This window comes from Hydra vulgaris, chromosome 13 (assembly GCF_038396675.1).
Source record: "Hydra vulgaris chromosome 13, alternate assembly HydraT2T_AEP".
NCBI classification, from domain to species: domain Eukaryota; kingdom Metazoa; phylum Cnidaria; class Hydrozoa; order Anthoathecata; family Hydridae; genus Hydra; species Hydra vulgaris.
The window spans coordinates 28,241,458-28,269,251 of record NC_088932.1 but is presented as its reverse complement, the minus strand read 5'-3'; the positions used below and the strand labels follow the sequence as shown (position 1 = coordinate 28,269,251).

The 27,794-nt window shown below is 28.7% G+C and overlaps 1 protein-coding gene across 1 annotated transcript in view; it reads right to left on the bottom strand.

Moving 5' to 3' along the window:
• Nucleotides 1-3,570: 3,570 nt before the first annotated feature.
• LOC100207939 (mitochondrial outer membrane protein SLC25A46) overlaps nt 3,571-27,794 on the bottom strand; it is a 59,929-nt gene continuing 35,705 nt past the window's right edge. The window contains exons 5-8 of the mRNA XM_065816839.1: nt 22,432-22,532; nt 22,292-22,363; nt 10,129-10,186; nt 3,571-4,159 (exon numbers count right to left, since the gene is read on the bottom strand). Coding sequence (XP_065672911.1) covers nt 3,605-4,159; nt 10,129-10,186; nt 22,292-22,363; nt 22,432-22,532 — 786 coding nt within the window. The 3' untranslated portion in view covers nt 3,571-3,604. The remainder of the gene's footprint in view (nt 4,160-10,128; nt 10,187-22,291; nt 22,364-22,431; nt 22,533-27,794) is intronic.

The window sequence follows — 27,794 nt, the reverse complement described above, 5'->3', positions numbered from 1 at the left end:
TACTAGTTAAAAAAATAATTATATTATTAATATAATTATTTTTTTAACTATTATTATATATTTTAATTATTATTATATATTTTACTTATAAAAGTAAAAATATATAAAAATAAATTAATAAGTTTATACTTATGAATATTATATTAATTATAAATATTATAAGTTAATAAGTAAAACTAAAGTAACTAAGTTAACAAACTATTTAGATATATAATAATAGTAGCAATAATAATAATATTAATAATAAAACAAAGAACATAAGAAGCTACTTGGCCTACTTTATAGGGTTCTATTAGAATTAAATTTTTAGTATCAAAATGTAGTATCCAGAAAAGAAATGCTTTAGTAATTTTAGAAATGTGGATAAAATGAGTTTAAAAAAATTAAGAAAAAAGGGAAAACCCCGGTGTCAAAGCATTGTAATATAAAAAAAATATTTTATCCCTAATAAAAATTAGGGAGTCTAATCCCGGTGTACTGAAAACCAAGATGCCGGTTGATTTATTTTAGCTTTAAATACCTGTATTAAAAGATTTTAATACTGGTATTTTGGTATTTTCGACATATTTTATAATGATAAATTTTAAACAAAATTTGCATCCTTCAATTACATTTCTTAATTAATTTATAACGAAAGTTTTAATTAATTCAACCAACATTTATGTAAATATTAAAATGCGCCCCCCTTTCCCTATTAGAGACGTAAACATGTTGTTGGTTTTTTTTTAATACTTTTTATTTATCTAGTTTAAACTGTTTGCGTGAAAACCCAATATAAAAATGATGTCTAATTCTGAGTTTAACTCATTTTTAAAATTTTTATTTTAAGTTATTATCAAAAATGTCAAAAATTGAGTTAAACTCAAAAATTACTTTATTAAAATCAATTCCCAGTTCATAACTACGAGTTTTCTATTATTTTTTAAACAATTAAAAACTTCCATTCAGAATTTTTTGTAACTGAGGATGACCTTCGAAAATTATTGAAACTTTCTCAATCATTTAACTATGAAACTGTCAATATATATAGCGAAAGATGTCAATAGCGTAAACTATTTGACAGTTTAGTAACTATAGAAATATTAGAACATAAATTAAATAGAAATGGTTTTAATACTAGTTTTAATGAGTAAACTTTCTTAAGGAACTGGCGATACCTAAGTTAAAATTTTCATTCGGAGTCAAGATTTTTGAATTTAGGACTTCTCCGGAGGAAGTTTACTTGGAAAAAATTTGTTCCATTTTAAAGTTAAAAATTGAATCATTATGGTTTGCCTTTAGAAAAAAATATCATTTGTTAGCCCAGTGAATTTCGAATTGTTAGCACATTTTTTCGAATTTTCATTGAATTTTCTGGATTCTGAACTGCAGTATGCTGTTCAAAGATTTAAATCTAATTTCTCTACTGATAATATCGCCATTTAACAAATCAAACAGGTAGAACACGGAATATATACATAAATGCCATCTTGTTCCACCGGGTTCAATTAAGTTGAAACAACACAAAAAATTGACATGTCCAGAACAGATTAAAAATTCAGAAGCCAAAGTAAAATGTATTTTTTTCTATATAATAAAGCATTTAGTGTCTAGAGTATTTGAATATCTTTTGGAATATTATAGTATTTCTTTATTATGAGTTTATCCCAAGAAGAACGTGACAAATCGATTAATCTGATTTTCATAATTCAGCTATTATAAAATGGTGTAAATGTAGCATATGACGGCAGCAAACTGTGGATGAAATTTCAGTCGGATTGGCTTACTGGTTAAGGATTTATGGGAGTTTTAGTTTATATTTTTTTAGTTTTTTGCTACTTATACCTCAAAACGTTACCGATTACTGCAATATTCGGTCACTATTTTCAAAATAATGGTTCCATGAGTGTTTTACCATGTAATAACAACAATTTTTGTGATAATCGTTTTATTGCTACAACTAACTTTATCATTTTATAGACCAAAATATAGATTTGCTATTCAAAGCGTGGTTTATTGCGTAAAAATATCAGCATTTTTTAAGTTATAAACTCTTATCAAAATGCATGAAAATGTTAAAAAATGGTTGAAAAGCTTTTATAAAGATAAATAAAAAAAAAGGAAAGATAAATTTATATAAAATAACTAAAATAATTGACTAATAGAAAGTTTGGAGGGGCGGTCAGTAAAGTTTGGAGGGGCGATCAGGGAAAATTCTTATAAAAGGGAGATTAGTCCTTTGAAGACAAGTAAAAATCTTTTGTTGGAATGTGTCATAAAATGAAATTTCATCTAAATTGTCACTAAGTATGACAAGTGTCTAAATTTAGAACATTATTTCCTTTAAAGTAAATAATTATGTAAGAATCATATCCTTGTAATTTTAGTAACAATTTATTTGATTTTAATCGTTTGTAATTGATTATATTTGTAGGTATATTAACAGATTGTTATCCAATAAATTTAGATTAAGTTTTATAAAAATGATTTTGTAAAGTTGAATTTAATGAACTATTACAATGCCAAATCAAGCAAAGGTTCACAATCAAAATCTTGTGTTCTTACTCTTTCTGAAAAAAATGTTTAAGACTTAAAGCTTACTGCTTTCCGAGCAGATCGAATATGCCAACTGTACGAGACAAAGATCATTATCAGTGATTCTTGGGTATTAGAAAGACTCTGCTAATCGAGTAGAACAATTTTGAGCAGGAACAAGAGGAAAAGAAGTTATGCTCCCTCCTTTGTTTAATTTCAATTAAATACAAGTGAGACCTGAAACAAGAGACACGATGCGTGATTGCCCAAGATATCATGTTTTGAAGTACATTTTTTTTTGTTCATTTTTCCATTATGGATTTTTAATGAGTTTTTAAATAAAAGTACTTTAATATTATACTAAAAAAAAATTTTCATCAAAGAGAAACATTTTATACAATGTTTTAGTTTAATTTTTTCCCTGGTGTACCTTTTCCCCTGGTGTACCTTTAAAGCTTTTGAATCAAATATGCTTTAAAAAAATTGCATCAGTCTTGCTATGATTATCTTGCAAATTCTAAAGAGTTTAATTTAAAAACTTTTTAATTTGGAAAAAAATCGAGAAATTCTTTTAAAAAAAAATCAGTTCAATATGTTCAATGCTTCTTAATTTATAAATTTTTTTCCTCATTTAGTATGAGAGAGACACATAGTGCATTATAGGGGAGTTGCCTAAATTGAAACACTAAAGAATAAATTATTGGAACACTAAATATAATAACAATAAATTTTTTTCATCGCAAAAACATAACTATTATAAAATTATGTTACTTTTTAAAGCAACCCTTCGTTGTTTAATAGTTTTTTTTCATGAGAGTGAAGAAAAGGATTGTGAGTTTGGTGGGGTGAAGTAAAGAAATGGGGGAGTGAAGATGAGGGGAGTTTAAATCAGTTTGATCACAACTAAATTTAATATCTACATTTTGAAAACCATAAGTATAAAAAAGCATTTTTTAATTATTTTTCGAACTAAACTGACAATAAATGCCGTTATAGAAATTGAAACTGTCTTCAAATTAATAAAAAAAAGGAAAATTTACTAAAACAAATAGTTAATTAAATATAAAAACAATTTAATAGTTATTTAACGTTATAAATAATTATAAATGGGACAAGCAAGTTTAACAATAGCACTCTGCACAACATATTGTAAAATTAATGCACCAAAACCTTTAAAAAATCCAGCATAACCCTCCTCTCGTCGAATTGTTTTGATACAATCCATAACACTACCGTAATTTGTACACAAAGGAACAACGCCTATACCTTTGTCCGTATCATCAATTATTGTTCTTGTACCTTGAAGATGTAGTCTAACAATCACTGTTTCAAAAGGAAACATAAAAACTTCAGTTAGAAATGAAGCGCATATGTTTGACATTAGCTCCGAGTAATAAATTTTTTTCATACTTTCTTCGCTAACTTGTTCCTCTATATTCAATCTTTTTTTATTTATGCGCATAAAATGATAAGTTATAAATGACTTCAATATATAACGAACCATAAAATAAACAATCGACGGAAATATCAGGGTATACATTGGCAGAAGACGTCCGTGACCACGAGATGTATACGAACCAACAAGACGATGAAAAGCATCGCCTAAAAAAGCAAATACTGAACGAGTTTCTCCAAGTGCATTCGTCTGAAAAAAAAAAGAAAATACAATAAAATAATAAAGAAAACTCATTAATTAATTTGTTATTTCGGATATACAGTTTATGTAGTTTAGGTTATGCTATTAATCTAGAATAGTCTTAAAATAATCTTAAATATATCTAAGTCTTGCAAGTATTTGTTGTTAAAATGATTTAGTAAACCATCATTTTTGAAAAAGACATTAACAATTCACTAAATATCACTCTTTTTTAAATATAATTATTTTATGTTGTATAGATCAATGCAAAGTGGGGAAGAATATGCTAAAATCAGAAAAATATTTAAATTCAATTTTTTTTTTAAATACAAAATTGACTCGAAGCAAAATAAATATTTTTGGGTAAAGGATTTCATTTATACTAATAGAAATTTGAAAATCAAAACTGACTGATGAAGATGACTGATGAAGTCAGAGAATTCATTTTCGGCATAAAAATTAAGATGTAATTACAATAACCAGCCATTAGATCCCCATAACTGGACATAAATGATAAGAAAATTGATTTTTTGAAACTTTTTAAACACGGATTCTTTTGGTCAAAAATCTTTCATTACATAAATTATGCGAGTAGCTAAACAAACTTAGACTTCGCGAGAAACAACGCGAGAAACAACGCGAGAAACAACGCTGGAGCAGTTTTGGGCTTGAAAACATACTGGGTTTCAAAAACCAATTTTTTTTTTCACTTTAACATTTGTTTTTAGTTAATTGTCTGATTCGTAATCTTGGTATATAAAGATTTTTTTTTCAATTTATAGCTTGTAATCAAGTAAATCTTGCATATTTAAAACTTATTTATAACTAATATTCTTACCAGATCTAATCCAGTTTTGTCTCTTTTTTAGATTAAACTGTATCATAATTAGTTAAAATATAGATTAATCTGGCTAGAGCCAAACTTTACGAACACTTTACTTCTCGCTAAAACATTCTTCAGCAGTCTTAAGAAAAAAATTACCACCTTTTGATTGCTTGAAACAGGCAGCTGATCTTGATTTTAATCTGATCTTCCTTCTGTATCAGCTTAGAGCTTGAAATGGCTGGTAAACTTTAACAAAGGGCATTCGTTTATTGATAATAATTATCGCAATGTTGCTGCCATATTGATGAACGGCAACACTCTTACCTCCACTTTGCCGCCTCGAACTATCTTTTATCTGACCTATCATGGAAATCATATATACAATCGACTGCTCAGGTTGCCACTCATTATTGTTTTTGCCATTAGATTCTATTCTCTATCTTTATCCATCTCTTATTCGCCCCTATATGGAATACAGGGGCGAATACAGGGGCAATCATGACAACTGGGCGCCCCTGTTGTATGATGTAGCTTTGATGGGAGTGGATTAATTATAAAAAAAAGTTATACTTTTAAATAAAAATTTGTTATGCCAATTATTATAATAATTCCGATATATATCAAGTGTTAATATCTATGAAGGTTAATATCTATTATATTGACTAAAACTTTTATTTTATGCTTTCTGGGATTAACTTTTATTACTATCTCTCCTGAAAACCATTTATCAAACCTATTACAAAATTAGCATCAGCTAAAGTTTCTTCTATCTTTCTTGTCGTTTTCTTTTTGCATGTTCAGTTCTAATTGCATGTACAGTTCTAATTGCATGTTTAATTTGAATCGCATGTTCAGTTCTAATCGCATGTTTAGTTCTAATCGCATGTTCAGTTCTAATCGCATGTTCAATACTAATTGCTTGTTTAGTTTTAATTGCATGTTCAGTTCTAACTGCATGCTTAATACTGATTGCATGTTCAGTTCTAATTGCATGTTTTAACTGCATATTCAGTTCTAATTGCATGTTTAATGTTAATTGCATGTTCAGTTCTAATTGCATGTTCAGTACTAATTGCATGTTCAGTACTAATTGCATGTTTAGTTCTAATTTGATGTTCATGCATTCATTACTGATGAACCTTCTATAAAAGAACAACGATTAAACTTTTACAAGGAGGCGTGCGATCGCACGTCTTAATGACTAAACATGTTATACATTCGTTTTGCTGACATGTCCATGGCTTGATAAAAAAGCATGATAATTTTCGCACATTTTAAAAATGGCGCTTAACAAGCAAAAGTAAACGAAATAAAATGAAAACAAAAACCATAAGCTGAAAAAAATAAATAAATCCTAAACTAAGAGAAAATAAACAAAAGTAAAAGTAAGCTATAAACCAAACTTATATTTTTTAAATTTAAAAGTTTTCCGCATGATAGATTTGCGTAAAGATTTGACAGTTTTGAGTCAAGTTAATTATTACAAACTTATTGCATATATATCATAAACTGAAATTTTTAATAATTTTATTACACGTGGGGTTAATAGCATACCATTTTAGGTAAAAAATTTAATGCCGTTTGATATAAAGTACTTACTAAAAAACAAGATTTATAACTTCTTTTTTTATTTTACTGTTTTTGTTTTCTTATTTTTAGGATGTCTGTTATTTCCATTAACGAACTTTAATACAGTGAGGGAGCAAAACAGATTATGTCTGAAAATTTAAACGAAAATAAAACATCTACATGATTACAAACATGCAATTTATTTGAGAATTATATACGTCATTATAAAGAACGCACTATATATTTTTTTTTAATTCAAAGTTGCAAAATTTAAAGTGTTTAATAACATGAATTATATTTTTAAAATATGAAAAAAATATAATTTTTTATAAAATATGAGGTTTATAAAACCCATAAAATATGGTTTTAAAAATAGTATCATACATAAATTATCGATAACTATATAGCCATACCTAGGGCCGCCCAATATCTGTAACAAGGTTTGTGCCTAGGGCCGCCAAATAACTAGAGCCGGGTCTGCATGGTACAATGCTTCATTTAAGGTCTTTTATCTGAAAAAATAGCGGTCAATGTGCTGATACATCTTTTACTTACTTAACTAATAGCAAAATGTTTGGAAAATGAGCTTTTTTAAATTTTTATCATTTTTGCCAAACTTCTAGACAAGTTCAATTTGAATATATTTTTAGCATTATACATTCTATATTTTAGTACAAAACCAATAATAAAATCATTAAAAACTGTTGCTTCATGGAAATATGATTTTTTGGGTTATGAAGTTAAAAATGTTTAATGTGTTGACACTTTTGTTAAGATATGGTGCAAAATATGTGTTGAGCATGAAAATATAAATTACAGCGAACTTTCTGTATTTGGGTCAGCTGAAAAATCCGCAAGGGGGGCATCCATATAGTGCGTACACAGTAAAACCACTGATAAAGGACCCCCTCCCCCCTTTTTCGAAAAGTTTGCTTTTATTTGACGTCTTTTTGCTTCACTCTCACTACCAATCAAATTACGTTGCGAAAAATAAAAAATATTTGGAACGATTGTCGCTCGATTTTTTTTTTCTCTCATTAAGTTTAGAAGGGATAGTCGAACCGCGTACGTACTCACTGTCGTAAACACCCTTGTACGCGTTCGTAAGCTTTTGGGAAACCCCTCCTCCCCACATATCTGCGTAGGTACTTTATAGATGGCTCCTTAAGCTTTTACAAATGGAACTAATGTTGTTACATATCATCAGGTATAGTGTATTTTCAATAACTATAACAGAGATAAAATGAAAAAATAATTTATATATTTAGGACATTATAAATAAAATAAAAACTACCTATGCCGTAAAATGTAATGTTATTTATCTTACATCTACTCCAGGTTAAGAGGCATTTGTCGACAAGATCACATAAAGAAGCGGCGTGATTAGTTAACTACCCTTCTTCTTCAAATACTCCTTCCTCTCTGAATGCATTTTCAATAAATGAGAATGTTATTTCGGATGTATTAATTAAATATTTTGCATTCTTGTATAGATATGTTATGTGTTGTTTGAATACACTTATTAATAACTGGTGATTTAATTCAGTGGAGCTTAAATAATTTTTGGCTTGTTTTTTTTTTGTAAGGTCTTTTTAATGCGCCGCAGCGTAAAAATAACTTGAAAAAAAAATCCTCTTGCCAATAACAGAGCCTGTAAAGGTGCAAGACCCGGGACTATAGCTTACTGCCTCTTAATTCAGCACTGATGTAAATAACAGCAGTGTAATTACCTCATTATAGTAATCTATAAATTTGTACAAAATGTAAAGGTTATAATACTAACCGCTTGTTCATGCCATTTTTAAACATAATGTAAAAAATTTATTCAAAACTGATTTTAAAACAGTTTTGAGTCACTTTTTCACTACACTTCATAAAGTTCAAAGTAAAGTTATTAAAGTATTATTTATTAAAGTTATTGTAATAACTTTATGAGCTTTTTCAAACTTCCATAACTTCTCCCATACTTCTATAACTTCTCCCATACTTCTATAACTTCTCCCATACTTCTAGACAAATTAACTTTGAATAATGTGATTTACCATTATTTGCAGAGAACTCCACTCTTCAAAAACATTTCCAATTTTTGGAAATGTTTTTGAAGAGTCTAGAAGTCTTGTCTAGAAGTGTGGGAGAAGTTATGGAAATTTGAAAAAACTCATAAAGAATTCTGTTTATCGTCATCAAACATTGACTATCATTCTTTCCAAAAAAGACTTTAAATGCAGCATAGTACCATGGAGGATTGCATGCTAATTGTTGAAAACGATGTGCTCCCTTTGCTGCATTGACAATAAATGTTTAAAATGTAAAACATTTTTGTAAAAATAATTTATGAAAAAATAGCGGGTTCTTTATAATGATGCATATATTTCTCAACTAGATTGCATGTTGTAGATTTTTTATTTTCATTTAATTATTTAAACATATAATCTGTTCTGTTACCTTACTTGTATCAAATTTTGTCGATAGGAATATTAGGCATCCTAAAAAGAAGAAAACAAAAACAGTAAAATAATAAAAAAAGTGATAAGTTTTTTATTTTAGCAAGTAGCTTATATAAAATGGCATTGAATTTCTACATAAAATGGTGTGCTATAAAACCCACATCAGCCTATTCCTTCCTGCTATAATTTACTGCAATAAAATTATTAAAAATTTTGTTTATGAATAAGTTTGGAATAATTAACTTCTTTACGCAAGTCTATCAAGCGAAAAACTTTTAAATTTAACAAATATAAATTTGGTTTATAACTTATTTTTTACTTTTGTATATTTTATCTTAGGTTAAAATTTATTTTCTTTTTTCAGTTTATGGTTTTTGTTTTCATTTTTATATCATTTACTTTCGCTTTTTAAGCGCCATTTTTAAAATGTGCGCAAATGGTCATACTATTTTAAAAGCTGTGGACATGTCAGCAAAACAAAAGTATCACATATGTGGTCATATAAAGACGTGCAATTGCATGCCTTCCTGTGAAAAACTGGCAATCATTATGTCATATGCTGTCATTTACAAATGCATATCATAACGCTTTATATAAACCATAACTAATTGTATATGATATGCAAATATATCAGTGTGTATATATGTATGTGTGTGTGTATATATATATATATATATTAGGGGCTATTCTAGGAAAATAGTTTGGGCGGAAGTACCCCCGTGCCAGTGCCTGTTGTAAGGAAATTTGCCGTATGTAAGAAAATTGTTCGCTAAAAAACAAAATTTGTCAGAAGAAAAAATGTTTTACACAGTCTAAATTTTATTTCAAAAACTCAAGTTTTTTAAAATTTTTTTATGCTTATTAAAAGTATTTTCTTTTTATAAATATTTCAATATTTCCTTGTTTTTTAGGTGATTTAAAAAGATTCAAAAGCATGTATTACAAAAAAAAAAAAAAAAAAAAAAAAAGAAAAAAAAAAAAAAATGAAATTCAAATGCTTTCAAGTTATTATAACATTTTATGTTTATAAAACTATTAGTATATTATAATATTATGAAATATTAAGTAAAAGTATGTTTTAATTTTGAAAAAAACTTCTTTTCCCTATATAAGTAAATGAAATAAGATAAATATACCTGAACAGTATCTACAAAGCATGCAGAATACAATGGTAGAGTGATAAAGAAACTAAGACTAAAAAAAAAAAGGAATATGAACTTGTAGATTTATATATTTTTCTGCAATATTTAATTTTTAAATATTCAGAATACTGTAATTTATATGTTTTATATATATATATATATATATATATATATATATATATATATATATATATATATATATATATGTATATGCATATATATATATATATATGTATATATATATATATATATATATATATATATATATATATATATATGTATATATATATATATATATGTATATATATATATATATATATATGTATATATATATATATATATATATATATATATATATATATATATATATATATATATATATATATATATATATATATATATATATATATATATATGTATATATATATGTATATATATGAAGGGCTTATTGTGAAACAATGACAAACCACACTTTTTTTTCAAAAATGAGTTATTATCATTTTTATAATCATAAATAGTATACACAATAGCCAAAAAGATATTAAAGCATAATTCTTAAAATTGGAGCTATAATTATAAAATCATCTTACTGTAAGCACTGATTTTATAGATTTAAATAAAACTTAAAAGTCACTTTTCAAATATTTGTTTTTGTGGCTTGTCATTGTTTCACAATAAGCCCTTCATACATTTTACCTATATCTATATGTTAACATAATACACAAATGTAAAAACAATCTTAACTCTATCACAATGATCTTTATACTTTAGTATGAAATAAAGTTCTATCCTCTGGTGTATTATTAAATAAAGCTTTATTTTTTATTTAATAATATACACTATTAAATAAAGTTTTACCCTATGGTGTACTACTAAGTAAAGTTTCATCCTCTAGTGTACTTTTAAATAAAGCTTTATCATCAGGTGTACTATTAAATAAAGTTTCATTTTCACATGTACCATTAAATAAAACTTAATCCACAGGTTTACTATTAAATAAAGCATCTTCTTTGAATGAATGTCTTCTGTACATGTGGCAGGTACATACTTAGAAAAATTTTTGGGGTGAAATTTTGATTTTTTAAACAGGAAATTTTTTATATTTTCAATTGATAGTTGATAGCAAAATATATGCAGTCAGATATCTAACAAAGACAATATTTAGTTTTTCAATAAATGAAGTGTATTTTTATAAAAAATAATTTTATTCTTTGTTACAGTTTGTAAAAAATTTCAAAAAAAAAAAGAAACTCTAACAATTCATGTCACCTACAGTTTGAATTTTAGTAATGAATGAAATCAGAACAACTTAAATCTGTATACCCAGGAAACGCATTTGATAATGCTAATGTTTTTTGTATGAAAAAACATTAGCAAAAAAACTCAATTTGAGACAGCTGGCACCTAAACTAGTTTTTACTCTAACACAAAAACCATATTTAGAAGCATTATACAAAGTTGTATTGTTTCCCAAAAAAGCCACAAACTATTGCAGAAACTCTTATAAAGCCAGAGATAAAAAAAGAAAATTGAGGTGGTCACTATCCTGCTGTCACTTTCATGAATGCAACTGAAAAGTTAAAAGCTTTTCATGGTAAGCTGCCACTTTGGAAAAGGAGAGTGGATGTAAGTATTACAGTTACTTTTTATGTTGTAAGAACTGCTGTACAGTGAAGTGCAATAAGTCTCAAAACATTTTGAAACTCTTTTAAAGGATGCTTTTGCTCTCAAAGCCTTAATCAGGAGATTTGGATGTGTGGCCCATTTATGACTGATATCAATGAAGATCTTTTTAAAGATAATTTAATTGACATGAGATCCAAAGCAGTACTGCAAGCTAATTTTATGCTAAGGATGTTTGAGATTCTTGGTGTAGTTTAGGACAAGCTTGCCCTCTCCTTGTTAAACAAGCAATCTCCATAATAATTCCTTTTGCTACCTTTGTGAGCTATTATGTACATTTGTAAGTCAGGGTTCTCAGCATTAGTGTCAATTAAAATTAAAAATTGTAACTAGGTAGATGTTAAAAATGATATATGCATCCAATGTTGTCTATGACAATTCCCCAACTTGATGTGCTTATTGGCAAGAAACAGCAGAAACCTCATTAAACAACTGTCGTGCGTTAAATTTTACTTGATACTAATAAATAAAAGTGTTTTCTTTTTTTTTTTCCGCTTTTTTTTCTTCTTTCCTTTCATTTACAATAAAAGTTTAGAAGATAGCTGTTAGATTGCTGATATTTTAAAAGTGGTCTTGCAAAACGCATAAGAACCACTGTTCTAATGTATTAATATAGTCTATATTGGTAATTACATTTTTTGTAATATTGTCTAAAGGGATCTCAAAGTGCTAAGACAAGTTGTGTTCATATTAAAGAGAATTATAAAAAAAATGTTTGGGCAGAATTTTTTAAGTAAAACAAAATAATAAAGTTATACCAAGAAAAACAAACTTTGTTGTTTTACTCAAAGCTAGCTGTCTCCATGATTTTTTTTTTTTAAACATCTTCGCTTCCAACAAGGCTGCAAGCAGCCACTAATTAAAGTTGGAAGTTACTGTAAGAGAAAAGATGAAGATTGTAGAGCAAGATAACGATTGACGGACGATTTAAAAGATTGCAAATTATATGAATCAGGAAAGCAAGATAAAGGAAGCGAATTCCAAAGAACTGATGTTCGAGGAAAAAAACTAGACGAATAAGCGTTTTTGGAGCACTTAGGAACAGTCACAGAAAAAGGATGGCACTTAATTGAATGACGTGTAACACGAGAATGAATTTTAGTAGATGGCACAAGAGACGCTAGCTCTTTAGAGCAGTGCCCATTATAGTATTTGTAGAAAAAAGAAAGAGAAGCAACATTACGACGATGTGATAATGGTTGAAGGTTGGCTGCAAGAGCAGGTTTAACTATGTTTACAATGCATTTTTGCACCTTGTCTAAAAGAGAAAGGGCATCATTAGAAGATCCGCCCCAGATATGGCAACAGTATTCCATACAAGGCCGGATTTGAGATTTATAGAGATAGAGAATAGAATCCGAAGTAAAAAAAAGTGACGAGCTCGATAAAGAGATGCAACCTTAGCAGATGCAAATTTTGCAACCGATTTGATATATGGTTTCCAAGAAAGATTGGAAGTAAGAGTTAATCCGAGAAGATGAAGAGTAGGTGACTCATCGAGTACATCACTGTTCATAAATATAGGAAGATCTAAATTATTGCGATAACGATTGGCTGAAAAAAATTGAGTTTTATCTGAATTAAAGTTCACCAGCCACTGTGAGCCCCATGCTGTAGCAGAAGTGAGATCCTTTTCAAGCTCAAATGCCCCCTCCAGGCAATCAGAGGGTGTTGGTTTCTTATCACGACAAGAATAAATGGTAGTATCATCAGCAAACAATGCCACCTTAGATGTGAGAATATCTGGAAGATCGTTAATGTAAATTAAAAAGAGTATAGGGCCAAGGATAGAACCTTGAGGAACCCCTGAAGTTACAGAATAAGAAGAAGAGTGTTGTCCATCCAGGACAACTTTTATGCTACGATTGGAAAGGAAGGATTCAATGATCTTAAAGATGTTGTCGGATACACCATAAGAAGAAAGCTTATGGAGAAGACCAGCATGCTAAACTTTATCAAACGCTTTTGAAATGTCAAGAGCGATGGCCTTAACCTCTCCACCTTCATCTAATGCACGATAAAACCTGTCAGTTATTACTGTTAGCAAATCAGCTGTAGAACGAGAAGATCGAAATCCATATTGATGATCAGAAAGTAAGTTATTAGATTCAAGATGAGAAATTAAGTGTTTGTTAATTAAAGATTCAAAAACCTTACTTATGATAGGAAGAAGACTTATGGGACGGTAGTTAGACGAATCAGATCGCTCCCCAGAATTTTTGAAGATAGGGATAACAGATGCCGCTTTCCAGCAGGTTGGAAAAAAGACTCTGATAAGCACTTGTTGAATAGTTTTGAGAGTATAGACGATAGCTCCGGAGAACACTTCTGCAAGACAATAACAGGTATGTTGTCTGGGCCACAAGCTGTAGAAGAGTCTAGGCAGGAGATCACTTTAGATACAGATGCTGGAGTGATATGAATGTCAAGCAATGGATCAACCTGTTTGTTGGCAATATCAGGTAGAACGCAACTAGTGGAATCAAGAGATGATATTGATGAAAGGTTTTTAGCAAACAGTTCGGCTTTGTCTTTAGGTGAGGTGACAAAGTCTGAACCATACAAGAGAGGTGGAATTATAGATTTGCCCTTATTATTGATATTATTAAAGATTCTCCAGAAGTCACGAGAGCCTAATTTTTAAGATGAGATACGAGATTTCATGACCTGAGAATAGCGGGTTTTGGCGTTAGACAAAACCTTTTTACAGTTGTTTCTAGCAGTAATAAACAGACATCTGTTTTCTGGAGAATTGTTTTGCTGATAAATATGGAAGTAATGGTTTCGATTGGCAATCGCAGCAGCACAGTGTGAGGAAAACCATGGAGGAGAGTGAGGCTTGACCTGGAATCGTCGAGAGGGAATAAAAGATTCCATGCCAGCCTGAATCCACGAAGTTATGTAAGAAGCACATTTGTCGACAGGAAGTTGAAAGATTTCTACCCAAGGGCCATCACGAAGAAAATCACGGAAAGAATCCCAGTCAGCTTTACTGTAGTTGTAAGAGGTTCGATAATAGGGGTATTCAGGTGATGAAGAAGAATGAGATATTAGTTTTAAAGAGATCAAACTGTGATCAGAAGCACCTAAGGGTGAATGTGGAGAAACTGAGCACTGACTAGGATCAGAAACAAGACATAAGTCGAGTAGAGAAGGTAAATGATTCGGGTTGTCTGGAAAGCGAGTTGGAAAGTTGACTATTTGAGTTAGGGATTGAGAAAGGCAAAAGTTGTGGGCCTGCAGAGTCACTGACACTAGAGCCAAGCCATTCAGAGTGGTGAGCATTAAAGTCACCAACAACAACTATATTAGCTGATGGATAAAGAGAGAGGGCTTGGTCAATATGATCGGAAATAAAATCAAAATAAGTGCAGTCTTGAGATGAAGGAGAGCGATATAGAACAAAGAGAAAGGCAATAGAGTGAAGTGGTGCTAAACGAAAGCACATGAAAGAAGACTGTGGATTCAAACCTAGTTTCACGACAAACAGGTGAATTTCTTACGAATGTAAATGCCCAGGCCAAGCATGTGACTATTGGAGTCTTTACGAATAAGAGGAAGATAACCATCAACACTAAGATCACAAGATGAGACAGCCGAACTCAAATTAGTCTCACAAAGAGCAAGTAGGTCTGGTAAACTTTGCAAGAGATAAGACTCAACAGAAGAAAAGTTACTTCAAAGACCACGAATATTAGTGAATGATAGGTTTAGAGAACTTGGTGATGATGATGGTTTTTTGTGTTTTATAGTTTTTGGTACTTTATTCATTTTTAAATTAGATTGAAGAACTTGACTCAAAGCATAGATAGTACTCAGAACACCGTTTAATAGCCCAAGCAAATGCCTCATTACTACTAATAAACCCTAAGCCGTAACAAAGGGCTCCAAATGTGGCCTCCGCAATGCACACCAAAAGTACAAACAGGGACGCCATCCATGCGCAACATGGCACTGTTAATACTTTGATATTTTTCAGCTGTTGATGGAATCAGCTTCTCTGAGAGCTACCACAGAGTTCGGGAAACCTGACTACCAGCCGGCCTCAGAACCATAAAACTGAGTTTTAGAGCTGTACCCTCATAAGGAGATAATAGAATGAGTTGCCTAGTCATAAAAACAGTGACACAAGCAAACCCATGCATTGAGTCAAGAAGATCCAGCATTCAACATCCTAAACTGGAAACAATGTGTTAAAAATACATCTGCGCCAGCCTAATAGATGAAGAAGGGGTGCAAGGCTGGTCAACAGATAGAATCTGTTTACCCCATAAGTCTTTGCCTAGGAGGCCTTCTACAAGACAGTAGCTGGGTGTATTTAACATCTGCCCAAGATGAGTATTTATATCTCTAGCCTTTACTCAACCAAGAGCCCCAAGGCAGGGGGTGTTTTAAATCGGAGTTGGCATCTCCTAGCCTTTGCCTAAAAAGACGTATCTTACAAGGCAGCAGGACATGAAGCAGATTGTACTGGGTTACATGTTACCAGAAGCAGGATAACCTGACCTGACAATAAATGTTAACCAGTTCCTCAAAGTCTTTAAAATACGCGCCACAGACTATAATTTATTCAAGCGCGTTTAATTCCAAAGAGTTTTAGTAAATGACGCCATGGAAGAATTTTTTTTGAATCAATATTATTTGTTTTTGATTTATTTGTTTTTTAAAATAAGCATTTATTACCAATCATATGACTTTCCTATAAATTTTATAGGAAGCTAAACAAAAGAATGTTTTTTTATAGAGTGCGAGAACCAAATAAAATTAGGATTATGTTAAAATATAAAAAATATAAAAATATTCTCTTAAATATAATAAATATTCAAAAAGACGATCACCTTATTATATATTCTGAATCTTTTTTCTTTTTATGTAAACAAAGTGAACTTTTTTTCACTATGTCATTTATCACTAGGATAATCTACTATCGAAATGACATTTTACAAATTCTTAAATTTTTAATTGATAAAGAATTTTGGTAGACAACATTAGAGATATTTGCCAAATTCTTAAACTTTTAGTTAGAAAATATTTATAGATTTTACACTTAACAAATTTACAGACAGCTTTTTATTAATTAAAGCAATAATTAATGTTTTTATTAATTAATGACAATAACTCGAGACAGATGTTGATTAAAATTGTCAATGCATTGCAGCGCGCGTTAAAAAACATATTATATTTAATATTTTCCAATTTATGTTGTATTTGGCAAGTATTTTACATTAAAACCTGGCTCCTAAAATTACAAATCAAAAAACGACCAAAACTGACAATAAAAAAGTTTTCATTAAATAATTTCAATTTTAAAATTGACTCGATAATACACTTTTTTGCAATCTTGACCATAATAATCTTGATTATTCAATTTTAAAAATAAAATAAAATAAGCAATACATGTTTTATAGAATAAATTTCATTAAATATATTTTCGCATGATTAAATAAGAACTTCAAAAAGATTTGTATTCGATGATAAGTTTAGCAAATAAATGCTGTTAAACTTTCATAAGGTTAACTCTTTTGCTACCAGCTGTTTTAACAAAAATCTTTACCCTGCAACATTTTTTTGAATAAAATTTGGATGGCATAACATTGACAACTAATTAAAATTCGAATAGTAAACTTCTTTAAAAGCATAACAAACTATATATCAATAGAAAGCTAAACAAATGAACTTTTTAATTAAAGAAGTTTTTAACACACATCATTGAACAATAATATATACAAAGTGCTTAAAGCCATTGTTTTCATAAATAGTAACTAAACATTAAGTCCAAAACAAAACTCATTTAATGTATAAAAAGAATGTTTTCCTTCAAGAGACATTTTTTTTTTGTAATTAAATACTTTTACACTTCTACAAATTTTACAGCATGTTATTTTAGAACTAAATCATGTTATTTTAAAACTAAATCATGTTATTTTAGAACTAAATCATGTTATTTTAGAACTAAATCATGTTATTTTAGAACTAAATCATGTTATTTTAGAACTAAATCATGTTATTTTGGAACTAAATCATGTTATTTTAGAACTAAATTTAAAAATGTTGCCTTATTTTAGAACTAAATTTAAAAACGTTGCTTTATTTTAGAACTAAATTTTAAAATGTTGCTTTATTTTAGAACTAAATTTAAAAACGTTGCTTTATTTTAGAACTAAATTTAAAAATGTTGCTTTATTCTAAAACTAAATTTAAAAAAGTTTTTTTTTAATCAAGGAAAACTCAAGATTTTTTAACTTCGTCAAGTGATAACTTTTTATAATAACACAATATGGTTTTTATTTGTTTTTGATTATGTAGAGAATTAATTAATCATTAAGAACAAACAAATTATGTGTCTAGAGTGAAAATTTATGTACCAAACAAGATAAACTGTGAAGCATACACGAAAGCCACTACATTTAAAGCATACATAAAAGCTGCTAATTCTACAGTAATTTATGATGAAATAAAGCTTTTATATAATAATAAGTAACTAAACAAATTCTTTAGTAACATGTGATTAAAAAAAATAATCTATAATTTGATAAAAAAAAAAGAAAAGAAAAGAATTTTGACGTCATTTACTAAAACTCTTTGGAATTAAATGCGCTTGAATAAATTATAAAGTCTGTAGGTTGCAACATATATTTTAAAGACTGAGGAACTGGCTAACATGGAGACAGCAAGCTTTGAGTAAAACAACAAAGTTTGATTTTCTTGGTATACCTTTATTATTTTGTTTTACTTAAAAAAATTCTGCCTAAACACTTTTTTATCATTCTCTTTAATATGAACACAACTTGTCTTTGCACTTTGGGATCCCTTTAACGTCTGTTGGTTAAAAAAATGCAGTTTTATTCATAATTAACGTCTGCTGGTTAAAAAATGCAGTTTTATTCATAAGTTTTATTCATAATTAAAAGTTTATTAATCATAGTAACACTTTTATAATATTCTCTAAAATTTTAAAAATATTTTTTCTGAAATTGCAAATGATCTAAAATCTCTCTAATCTTTTACTCTCAGTGAAGTTTCTTTCTTTTTGAAATCTTGCTACTGAAGAAATATTATTTATAGGAAGAACTGACAAAGGAGCTTCATCCTTTGTCATGGTTTTACTATAATTACTCCTTCATGCTAAAAAAACTTTTACTAATCTAGTTTTTTCTCCTCAAAATCAATTCTTTGGAATTCTCTCCATCTTTACCAACTCATACAATTTGCAGTTTTTTCTTTGCTTTTTAGTAACTTCTAACTTAAAAAAGATTTGAAAATTCCCAGGGCTCGAAATAACAAACTTTTTTTTTCCAGAAAAGTTGTCCGATAATTACTAATAATAAGTTTGGCGGTCATGTCCGACAAAACCTAACAATAAAATTAACTTTCAAAAAAGAAGTGCAATCGCGCACCATTTGTGACCACAAATAAAATATTTTGTTTTTATAAATCTACCATGGCAGTTAGCAGTTTTGACAACATTAAGCGTCTCAAAGATGCGTTGAAAATTAAAAGAAATTTTAAAATATTTAATTAAAAGAAAACTTATTTAAATAAAAAAAAAATTTTAACGAACCAAAAAAAAAAAACAACTTAAAAAATCAAAATTTAAAAAAGAAAATATTTTATATTAAGTTTTATTATAATTTTAAAAAAACCTTTTTATACTAAACAAAATGCTTTGTAAATTATTATAAATTATAAACATATTAATTACATAAACTATTATTTACTTATTACTGTGTTAAGTAAAGTAACAAACTACTCCTAACAATTGTTTATAACAAACACATTTTATTTAAATTACCAAAAAATATTATAGGTAATTTTATTAAGGGTCATGCCTAGGCCTGGCCGTGCCCCACGCAAACGTAGTTGCAATGCCCCACCTCCCTCCAGTAATAGTCAAGGAGGCCCTGACTACTACAGGAGAAAGACCTGCCTTAGGCTTTTGCGCCCAGGGCAGCTTACCCCGGCTGCACCCCCCTCCTAGGTACAGCCCCGATTTCGTATATATAAATATGTATTTTTTATGATAAATCTTTTTAAATTTTTTCTATGATTAATTTGATAAACACATATAATAGCGAAAAACTTGTGAAAACAAACAATTTGTAATGTAACTCAAATTTAATAAAAAGTACTGATTTATATAAGCATTAAAATGACCATTACATTAGAATTTTTATAAAATAAATTTAAAAGGGGTTTTAAAAGCTAAAATATTCGTTTAAAATTTATAAAAACTGGACAAAAAATTTAAAAATACTAAAATATAATTTTAAATTAATAATAATTAATTGTTAAAAGGTTCTCGATTACAAGACTTCGCACAGTTTTCTGCGAGTTCCCCTTAATTACATAACTTAATGTTTATTTTTTTTAGACCTCTTATCTTCGCAAAAAATAAATTGTAATATTGTTTTACTTTATTACATTACTTTGTACATCAAATATATCTTAATACTATTTCAATTATTTTTGAAGCATATTGAATGTACTTGTAATAAAAGGATGTTGTAATAAAAATATATGAAAAAAAAAAAGAATTTATAATATAAATGATAAAAACTAGGCTAAATTTTAATCTATAGCGTCTTTTAAAAAATGAATTAACTCAAAAAATGATGCTTTTTAATAATGTAAATGAGTGTTCAACTTCATTTTCTGTTTTGTTTAAAAAATAAAAAGTTCAAAAAATAAAGTTTATATACTATACTAAATTTACTAATAATTTTGGAACCACTAAAATGTTTATAAAATAAATGCACACAAAATATGGGTCGGACAAAAAGACTGGTAGATGGTGTTTTACATTTACCGGACAAATGCCAGACAATGTCCAATAAGCGGCAGTTAATTTGAGCCCTGCAACCAAATCAAAAAACTAAAATCACATCTAAATGTTATAGTAATTCTAAAAAATACATTCTAATTAGTTTAGGATATGAGCCATTTAAATCTCAGAAAAAGTGTAATGAGAATTAGGGTGTAGTACATGGACAAATCATGTGGAGTTAAAGGTAAAGCCCCATTTTTACATTAATTATGTTGCTGTTAGTATTTAAAACGTTTCTTAACAATAATATAACTATTTACAATAGTATAACAATAATACTTATTTACTCTATAACCTAGAGATATTGAGCATTAATTGAGCATCATTTTAATTATTATAACCTAGAGAAAAAAAAACTGTGATAAAAAAAAAATGAATTATGGACAAAATTATGTTGAAGTAAAACTAAAAACTTAAATCAACTTATATATTTAAAAAGAAAAATTGACATTAAATAAATCAGTCAGATAATAAAAAAATAAAAAATCAAATACTGAAGGAATGATAAAAGTTTAAAATATTTACCACATTTTAAAAAGAAAATAAAAAGGCATGAGCTATCATATAGTCATATACAGTTCTCTGGCTTAATGATTTATTCATTAAAGTAGGTAGTAACATGTTCTTATTGGTGTTGGATCCTTTTTTAACTGCCATTTAACCATGAAAAAAAATCAAACACAATCTTGCTTAATTTAGACAATGCAGGATAATTATCTAAACCTCCAACTTCGAAAAAGAATAACTCTATATTTTATCAAAAATAATAATCTAATTTATTTTATCGAAATTCAAGAAAAGTTCCCTGTTTTTGGAGACAATCTTTTCTCAGTTTTTCTTAAATTCTGTGTTTAACTCATTGTCAGTTCATAGAAAAACCCAATGCTATTGAATAAAATTATTGACCAAACTCTTTACCCTTTTCTTTGTTTCTCATTCATCTCATTTAATTCATGACTTATTTTTATAAAGATTTTTCTACAAACTTTAACGCCATTGATAAATACATGCAAATGCAGGTGAATTAAGAAATAACCGTTTGAGTGATTTTATAATTAGCTTTTTTTATCTTTTATGACAGTGCAGGTCCCACAATTAATATCTGGCTTTTTTAAAGACTTTTTTTGAGGGAAATCTAATTGGCAGAGTTTTACATTGATCTAAAACATTGACTTTAGTTAACTTTGACATAAGACAGGAAACCTGTTGAACGGAACAGAAAACCTTTTAAACAAAACCTGTTGTGATTCAAAAATAACAACAGGTAGTCTTATGATTTTTCATTGTTGAATATTTTTATTTGCATAATTTTTACATCAACCTTCAGGAGTGCCTTTACATGAGTACCTTTTGACACTTCAATAGCTTTTTTTAACTAGTAATATTTAGGTAACAAAATTACTTTTGTTGTTTTTCATTTTAATTATAATTAAAATACAAAAAAAGAAAAAAATCAGACATAAAAACCTATTAAGTGAATAACATGTTTAGTCATTTTTCCTGATTTCTCCATGATTTTTCAACCCAATTTCCCTGATTTTTCACTGATTCTTTGCCCTATCCCTGGTTTTACCTGTTTCCCCTGATCTGGCAGACACCCTGAATAAAAAATAAGAAATAAACTTATGAAATAAAGAAATGTAAACTTACCCTTTTAATAACTCATGTGTAATAACAGCTTTCCAATTTTTTTTTGATTCCATTTGATTAGGATTTGATTGCCTATAGTTAAATTTCATTTTTCATTTATTATTGTGTTATATGTAAAGTAATAAAAAAAATTTATCAACCTTGGAATGTGGACCACTTCAGTCAATACCATCTCTATAAAAATAATTGAACCATTCAGTAAACAAGAACTTCCCCAACCTTTCCAAAATACACCAAAACCCTAAATTAACAAAATATTGCTTTTAATGAAATGAAATTTAAAAAAATACAATAAACTTTGACATGAAACTAAAAAAAAAAATTACTAATTTTTATTGTAATTGTGCATGATTATTTTGTATATAATATTTTGCATATAATATGGAACCCATCAATATTAAAGATTAAAAGATACAAATTAAAAATCAGTTACTAATAAAAATCTTATGAATCAATAATTATAATTAACTTAATGATGAAAACTATTTTATTATATCATCATTATATAATATTGTACAAGCTATCAATGTAAACTCATTTATTCATTGCTATTATAATTATTATATTTTTTTTATATTTACAATAAAAAGGTTAAAAAAATAGTTATTTACCATCTTACATATGAAGGGCTCAGTGGAAAAAGTACTTAAGTTACATTTTTTCAAAAATGAGTTAAGACCGGTATATTATTTGATTACCTCCCCTAAACCATCCCTGTAAATTTGGGCCATGGAAAAAGTACCGATGTAGCTTAAATCAAATACTATACATCAGCTGTTTTGGTAAAATTTTAAAGAAAAAGTTCTTAAGTGCTGATCTTTAGGGAAAAAAGTTCTTAACTGTTACCAACCAATCACAAAATTACTGCCAGCCAATAAGAATGCACCAAAGAGTCACACTCTTCCTGTTACTTTCAACAACAATGGCGGACACCGTAGTTGAGAAAAGAAACAAAACTGGGAAAAAAAGAAAATCTACACCAAATAAATGGTCAAAGACTGCAATAAAGCGTGCCAAAGCTTCAGGTATGTTGTTTATTGAGTAATCAAAATAATGAAATTAAAGATAGCTATGTATACTAACTTATATTTAAAAAAAAAAATCACTTTACTTTAAATCATGCCATGAGGCATGATGCTATAATTTCGGCTTCCATGCTGTACACAGTACTGTTATCACTGCAGAATTTCGGCGATTTGAGGACTTTATTATTAATATTATGTAAAATCTAGATCTAGTCTAATATACGTATTATTATTATACGTATATTAGCCTTAGTTATTTATTTCTATTGAATTAAAACAGTTCTCAGTTCTATTTTTAAATAGTAGGCCCTATCTTAATTTGATTTTTTTTTTATTTATAGTTTATAGATCTAGTTACTAGATTTAGTATTTGCCTATCTATACTATTAGTATTACGCCCTCTTCACCTCACTCATTTTATGTTGTAGCCTAATGTAATGTGTAAACTTTATATTTGCAGGCGATGCGCACAAAAACCACGTGGGAAAGGATGTTGATGAAAGGAGCCAGCACTATGTGGACTTCAGGTGCAAATGCCTAGAGAAGTTTAACGATGGAGAAAAGAGTAATATTTTAAAAGAATTTAATGAGTTTGCCGAACATGAAAAACAAAACATTTATTTAAGAGGTTGCATTTCTGTAAAAGAAGAAAACACTGTTAGACAAAAACAGAGTCAGGCAGTCCCCAAAACATTCCGTAGCAGCTTTTACTTTCCGTAAAAGTCCTTGACTTTGAAGAACCCCTACAAGACTTAAGAGGAAAGCATGGCCATCACAAAAAACTTAATGATGAGATTCGCCAAGCAATCCGTCAACATATTTCTTCATTTCCTGCAAGAGAAAGCCACTATTCTCGAGCAGACAATAGAAAAAGGATCTACCTAACCTCTGACCTTAACATTTCTGAGATGTTTAGGTTGTTTTTGGAACAACACCCAGACATGAAAACTATCGCCAAAGAATGGATCTACAGAGATATTTTCAACTATGAATTTAATATTAGTTTTGGGTTTCCAAGCACAGATGTGTGTGACACATGTGAAAAATTGGCTGATATTAAATCTGCCACTGTCAACATAAATAATGATTTGGTGTTAAAACTGAGAACTGAACATGAAGTTCACAAAAGAAAAGGGGATGCCTTCTACGAGCAGATAAGAGAGGACAAGCATCTTGTTCTTTCTACTGATGATACTCAAGTCATAGCTATGGATTTTCAAAAGAACCTGCTTCTACCTGTTGCTGGGATTGGTCAGGAATATTACAAAAGACAGCTGGCTGTGCATAACCTTGGCATTCATGATGTTTGCTCTGGAAATGCTTCGATGTACATTTATGCCGAAAACTTTGCTCACAAAGGACCCAATGAGGTTCTTTCATGTCTCGAACACTATATAGATGAATTGCCAGAGTCGATAAGGAAACTGGTCATTTTCACAGATAATTGTTTTTCACAAAACAAGAAATGATACATTGTTGCTTTTTTGCAAAATTTATGTAATACTAAACTCAGTGAAGTTATTATTAAGTACCCTATTCCTGGTCACAGCAGAATGCCATGTGACAGAGACTTTGGCAGGATTGAAAAAAATAAAAATAAAAAACAGATAAGTTTCATAAGCCTTCTGACCTGGTAAATCTTATTGCCAAATCAAGCATTAATAGTTCATGGAAAATTGTCGAATGTCCATTTACTGACAATTTGGAAATGGACAGTAGACCTGTTGTAAGGGTTAAAGATTTTAAATCTAGCCTGGATAAAGTAATTAAAGCGCCAGAGGGTATTGCCAGTCTCAGAGGGATTTTATTTGAAAGGCTGAAGAACCCTGTAGGCAGAAGCTCAATGACTGGCCCCCTCACTTCCACTTTAAATTTATTAAAAAGGGGAAAATCACTGAGCACCTTAAAATCGGCAATTATAGATTGCCCTTTGTCATTCAACGGTTTTCTTCCAATAAAAAAAGCAAAATCTAATGATATTATGTCACTTTTGTCGCATGTCCATCTTCCAGAGAGTGTAACTTTTTACACTTCCCTCAAACCTATAGAAATGTCTCCAGAAGAGGATGAGCAAGCTGATGATTTTGAATAGGGCATTAATTTAATTTAAATTTGTATAGATAATTATTATGGTAAATAGTGTTACCATCAAGATTGTAAATAATTATCACATCACATTTGTTTTACTATTTTTGTTGACCAATAATGTAAATTCACTTTGTGTTTAAACTTTTTTGTTTAAAATTTGAATGGAAATAAACATTTTGACATAATCATAAACAGAATCTTGTCAAAAAAGTGTGTTTATTGTTAAAGAATATTACTATTTGCCATTAGATGTTTACCTTAAAGGCAGTCTTTTAATAAAATGATTTTCCAGTAGGTATTATTCAAATAGCAACTATAACAAGTATCAGTAGATTGTTCCATCTTATGTAACCTACACTAACAGGCAGATGATCACTGATGAACTTAACACTGGCAACAGAAATGTTATCTATTTATTAATTAAACATCATACTAACAGCTGCTTGAATTATAAATAAACAGGGTGTGAGAAGGGGACTATTATAGATTGACAAAAACATTTATTGGTGCAAAACATTGCTGGTAAATATAAAAAGTATAAAACTTGGTTTAGATATGTAGCAGTGTGTGCTGGATATAAAAAAAAATGTTACAGTTGAGTAAAATGAATAAAAGGTATTTCAGCTTCAATTTCAAAACTTTGACCTACTTTTTCTCATAACTCTCAAAATACACTTAAGTACTTTTTCCACTGAGCCCTTCATATATTTACAGAACTAAAATAGATCTTATTTGTTGAAAGTTTAATTAGTATTTATTTTTTCTCTCATTCTACAGTTCAAATAGCAAAAGACGCAATATTTATTTATTATTATATTTTTTAACTATGATTCACTGCCAACAAGGCTGCAAGCAACAACTATTAAGTTGGAAGTTACAAAAAAAGAATAAAGTTATAGAGTAAGGAAACGGTTGACAGAAGACTTATAAAGTTGAAAGTTGTATGAGCTGAGAAAACATGAGGATGGGAGAGAGTTCCAAAGGGTTGAAGTGCGCAGAAAAACTAGAGGAATAAAAGTTTTTAGAGCATGCAGGTACAGATACAGTAACATAATGAGACTTTGCTGAAAGTCAAGCGAAAATGAGTTTTAGTTAATGGAACTAGAGATGATAGCTCCTTTGAACAGCGACCATGATAGTATTTGTAGGAAAGAGAAAGAGATGCAACTTTACAACAATGGGAAAGAGGCTCAAGCTTAGCAGATAGAGCGGGTCCAACTACATTTACAATGCATTTTCGGACCTTGTCTAGAAGAGAAAGAGTATCATTAGAAGAACCAGCCAAAATATGACAGCAGTATTCCATACAGGGACAAATAAGAGATTTGTAGAGGTAGAGAATGGAATCAGGAGAGAAAATGGCAAGCACAATAAAGAGAAGCAACCTTAGCAGATGCTAATTTAGAAATTAGAAAGAAACGATTTGATAATCTCAAAAACTTTCCCAGATACACCATTTGAAACAAGCTTATGGAGAAGACCAGCATGCCAAACTTTGTTGAAAGCATTAGATATGTCAAGAGTAATAGCCCCAGCCTCTCTGCCTCCATCTAACGCACGATAAAATAATTCAGTCACAGCAGTAAGTCAGCTGTAGAGCGAGAGGATCGAAAACCATATTAATTGTCTACTAATTATAAATATTTGGAAAATTTTTGATAAATCTCGAATTTCCTGTATAAAAAATCTTTTCTACTAAAACTTTAAAAAAAAAAAAATATTGCAAACAAAATGTCAAAAAAAGAACTTTTAATTTTCAGTTAAAAATTGTTGCTTTTTTTGTATATAAAAATCATTTTTATTTGAAACCATTATTATTTCTGAAATCTCTGAAATTCTGGTTCTATTGAGACCCAGGTTGATATACTTTTGAAAACCAATGACTTTTCAGTTACTTTAAACCAAAGCTAATCTGTTTTTTATACAGGAAACTAGAGATACCAAAAAGTCAACATCCTAATATATAAATATATATATATATATATATATATATACATATATATATACATATATATATACATATATATATACATGTATATATATATGTATAAATATATATATATATATATATATATATAGATATACATATATATATATATATATATATATATTTAACCAAAATAATATCAAAGTGCTGCCATGAAAATAATAGATACCAAAAAGATAACATCCTAATATATATATATATATATATATATATATATATATATATATATATATATATATATATATATATATATATATATATATATATATACATATATATATGTATATATATATGTATATATATATATGTATATATATATGTATATATATATATATATATATATATATATATATATATATATTTAACCAAAATAATATCAAAGTGCTGCCATGAAAATAATAGA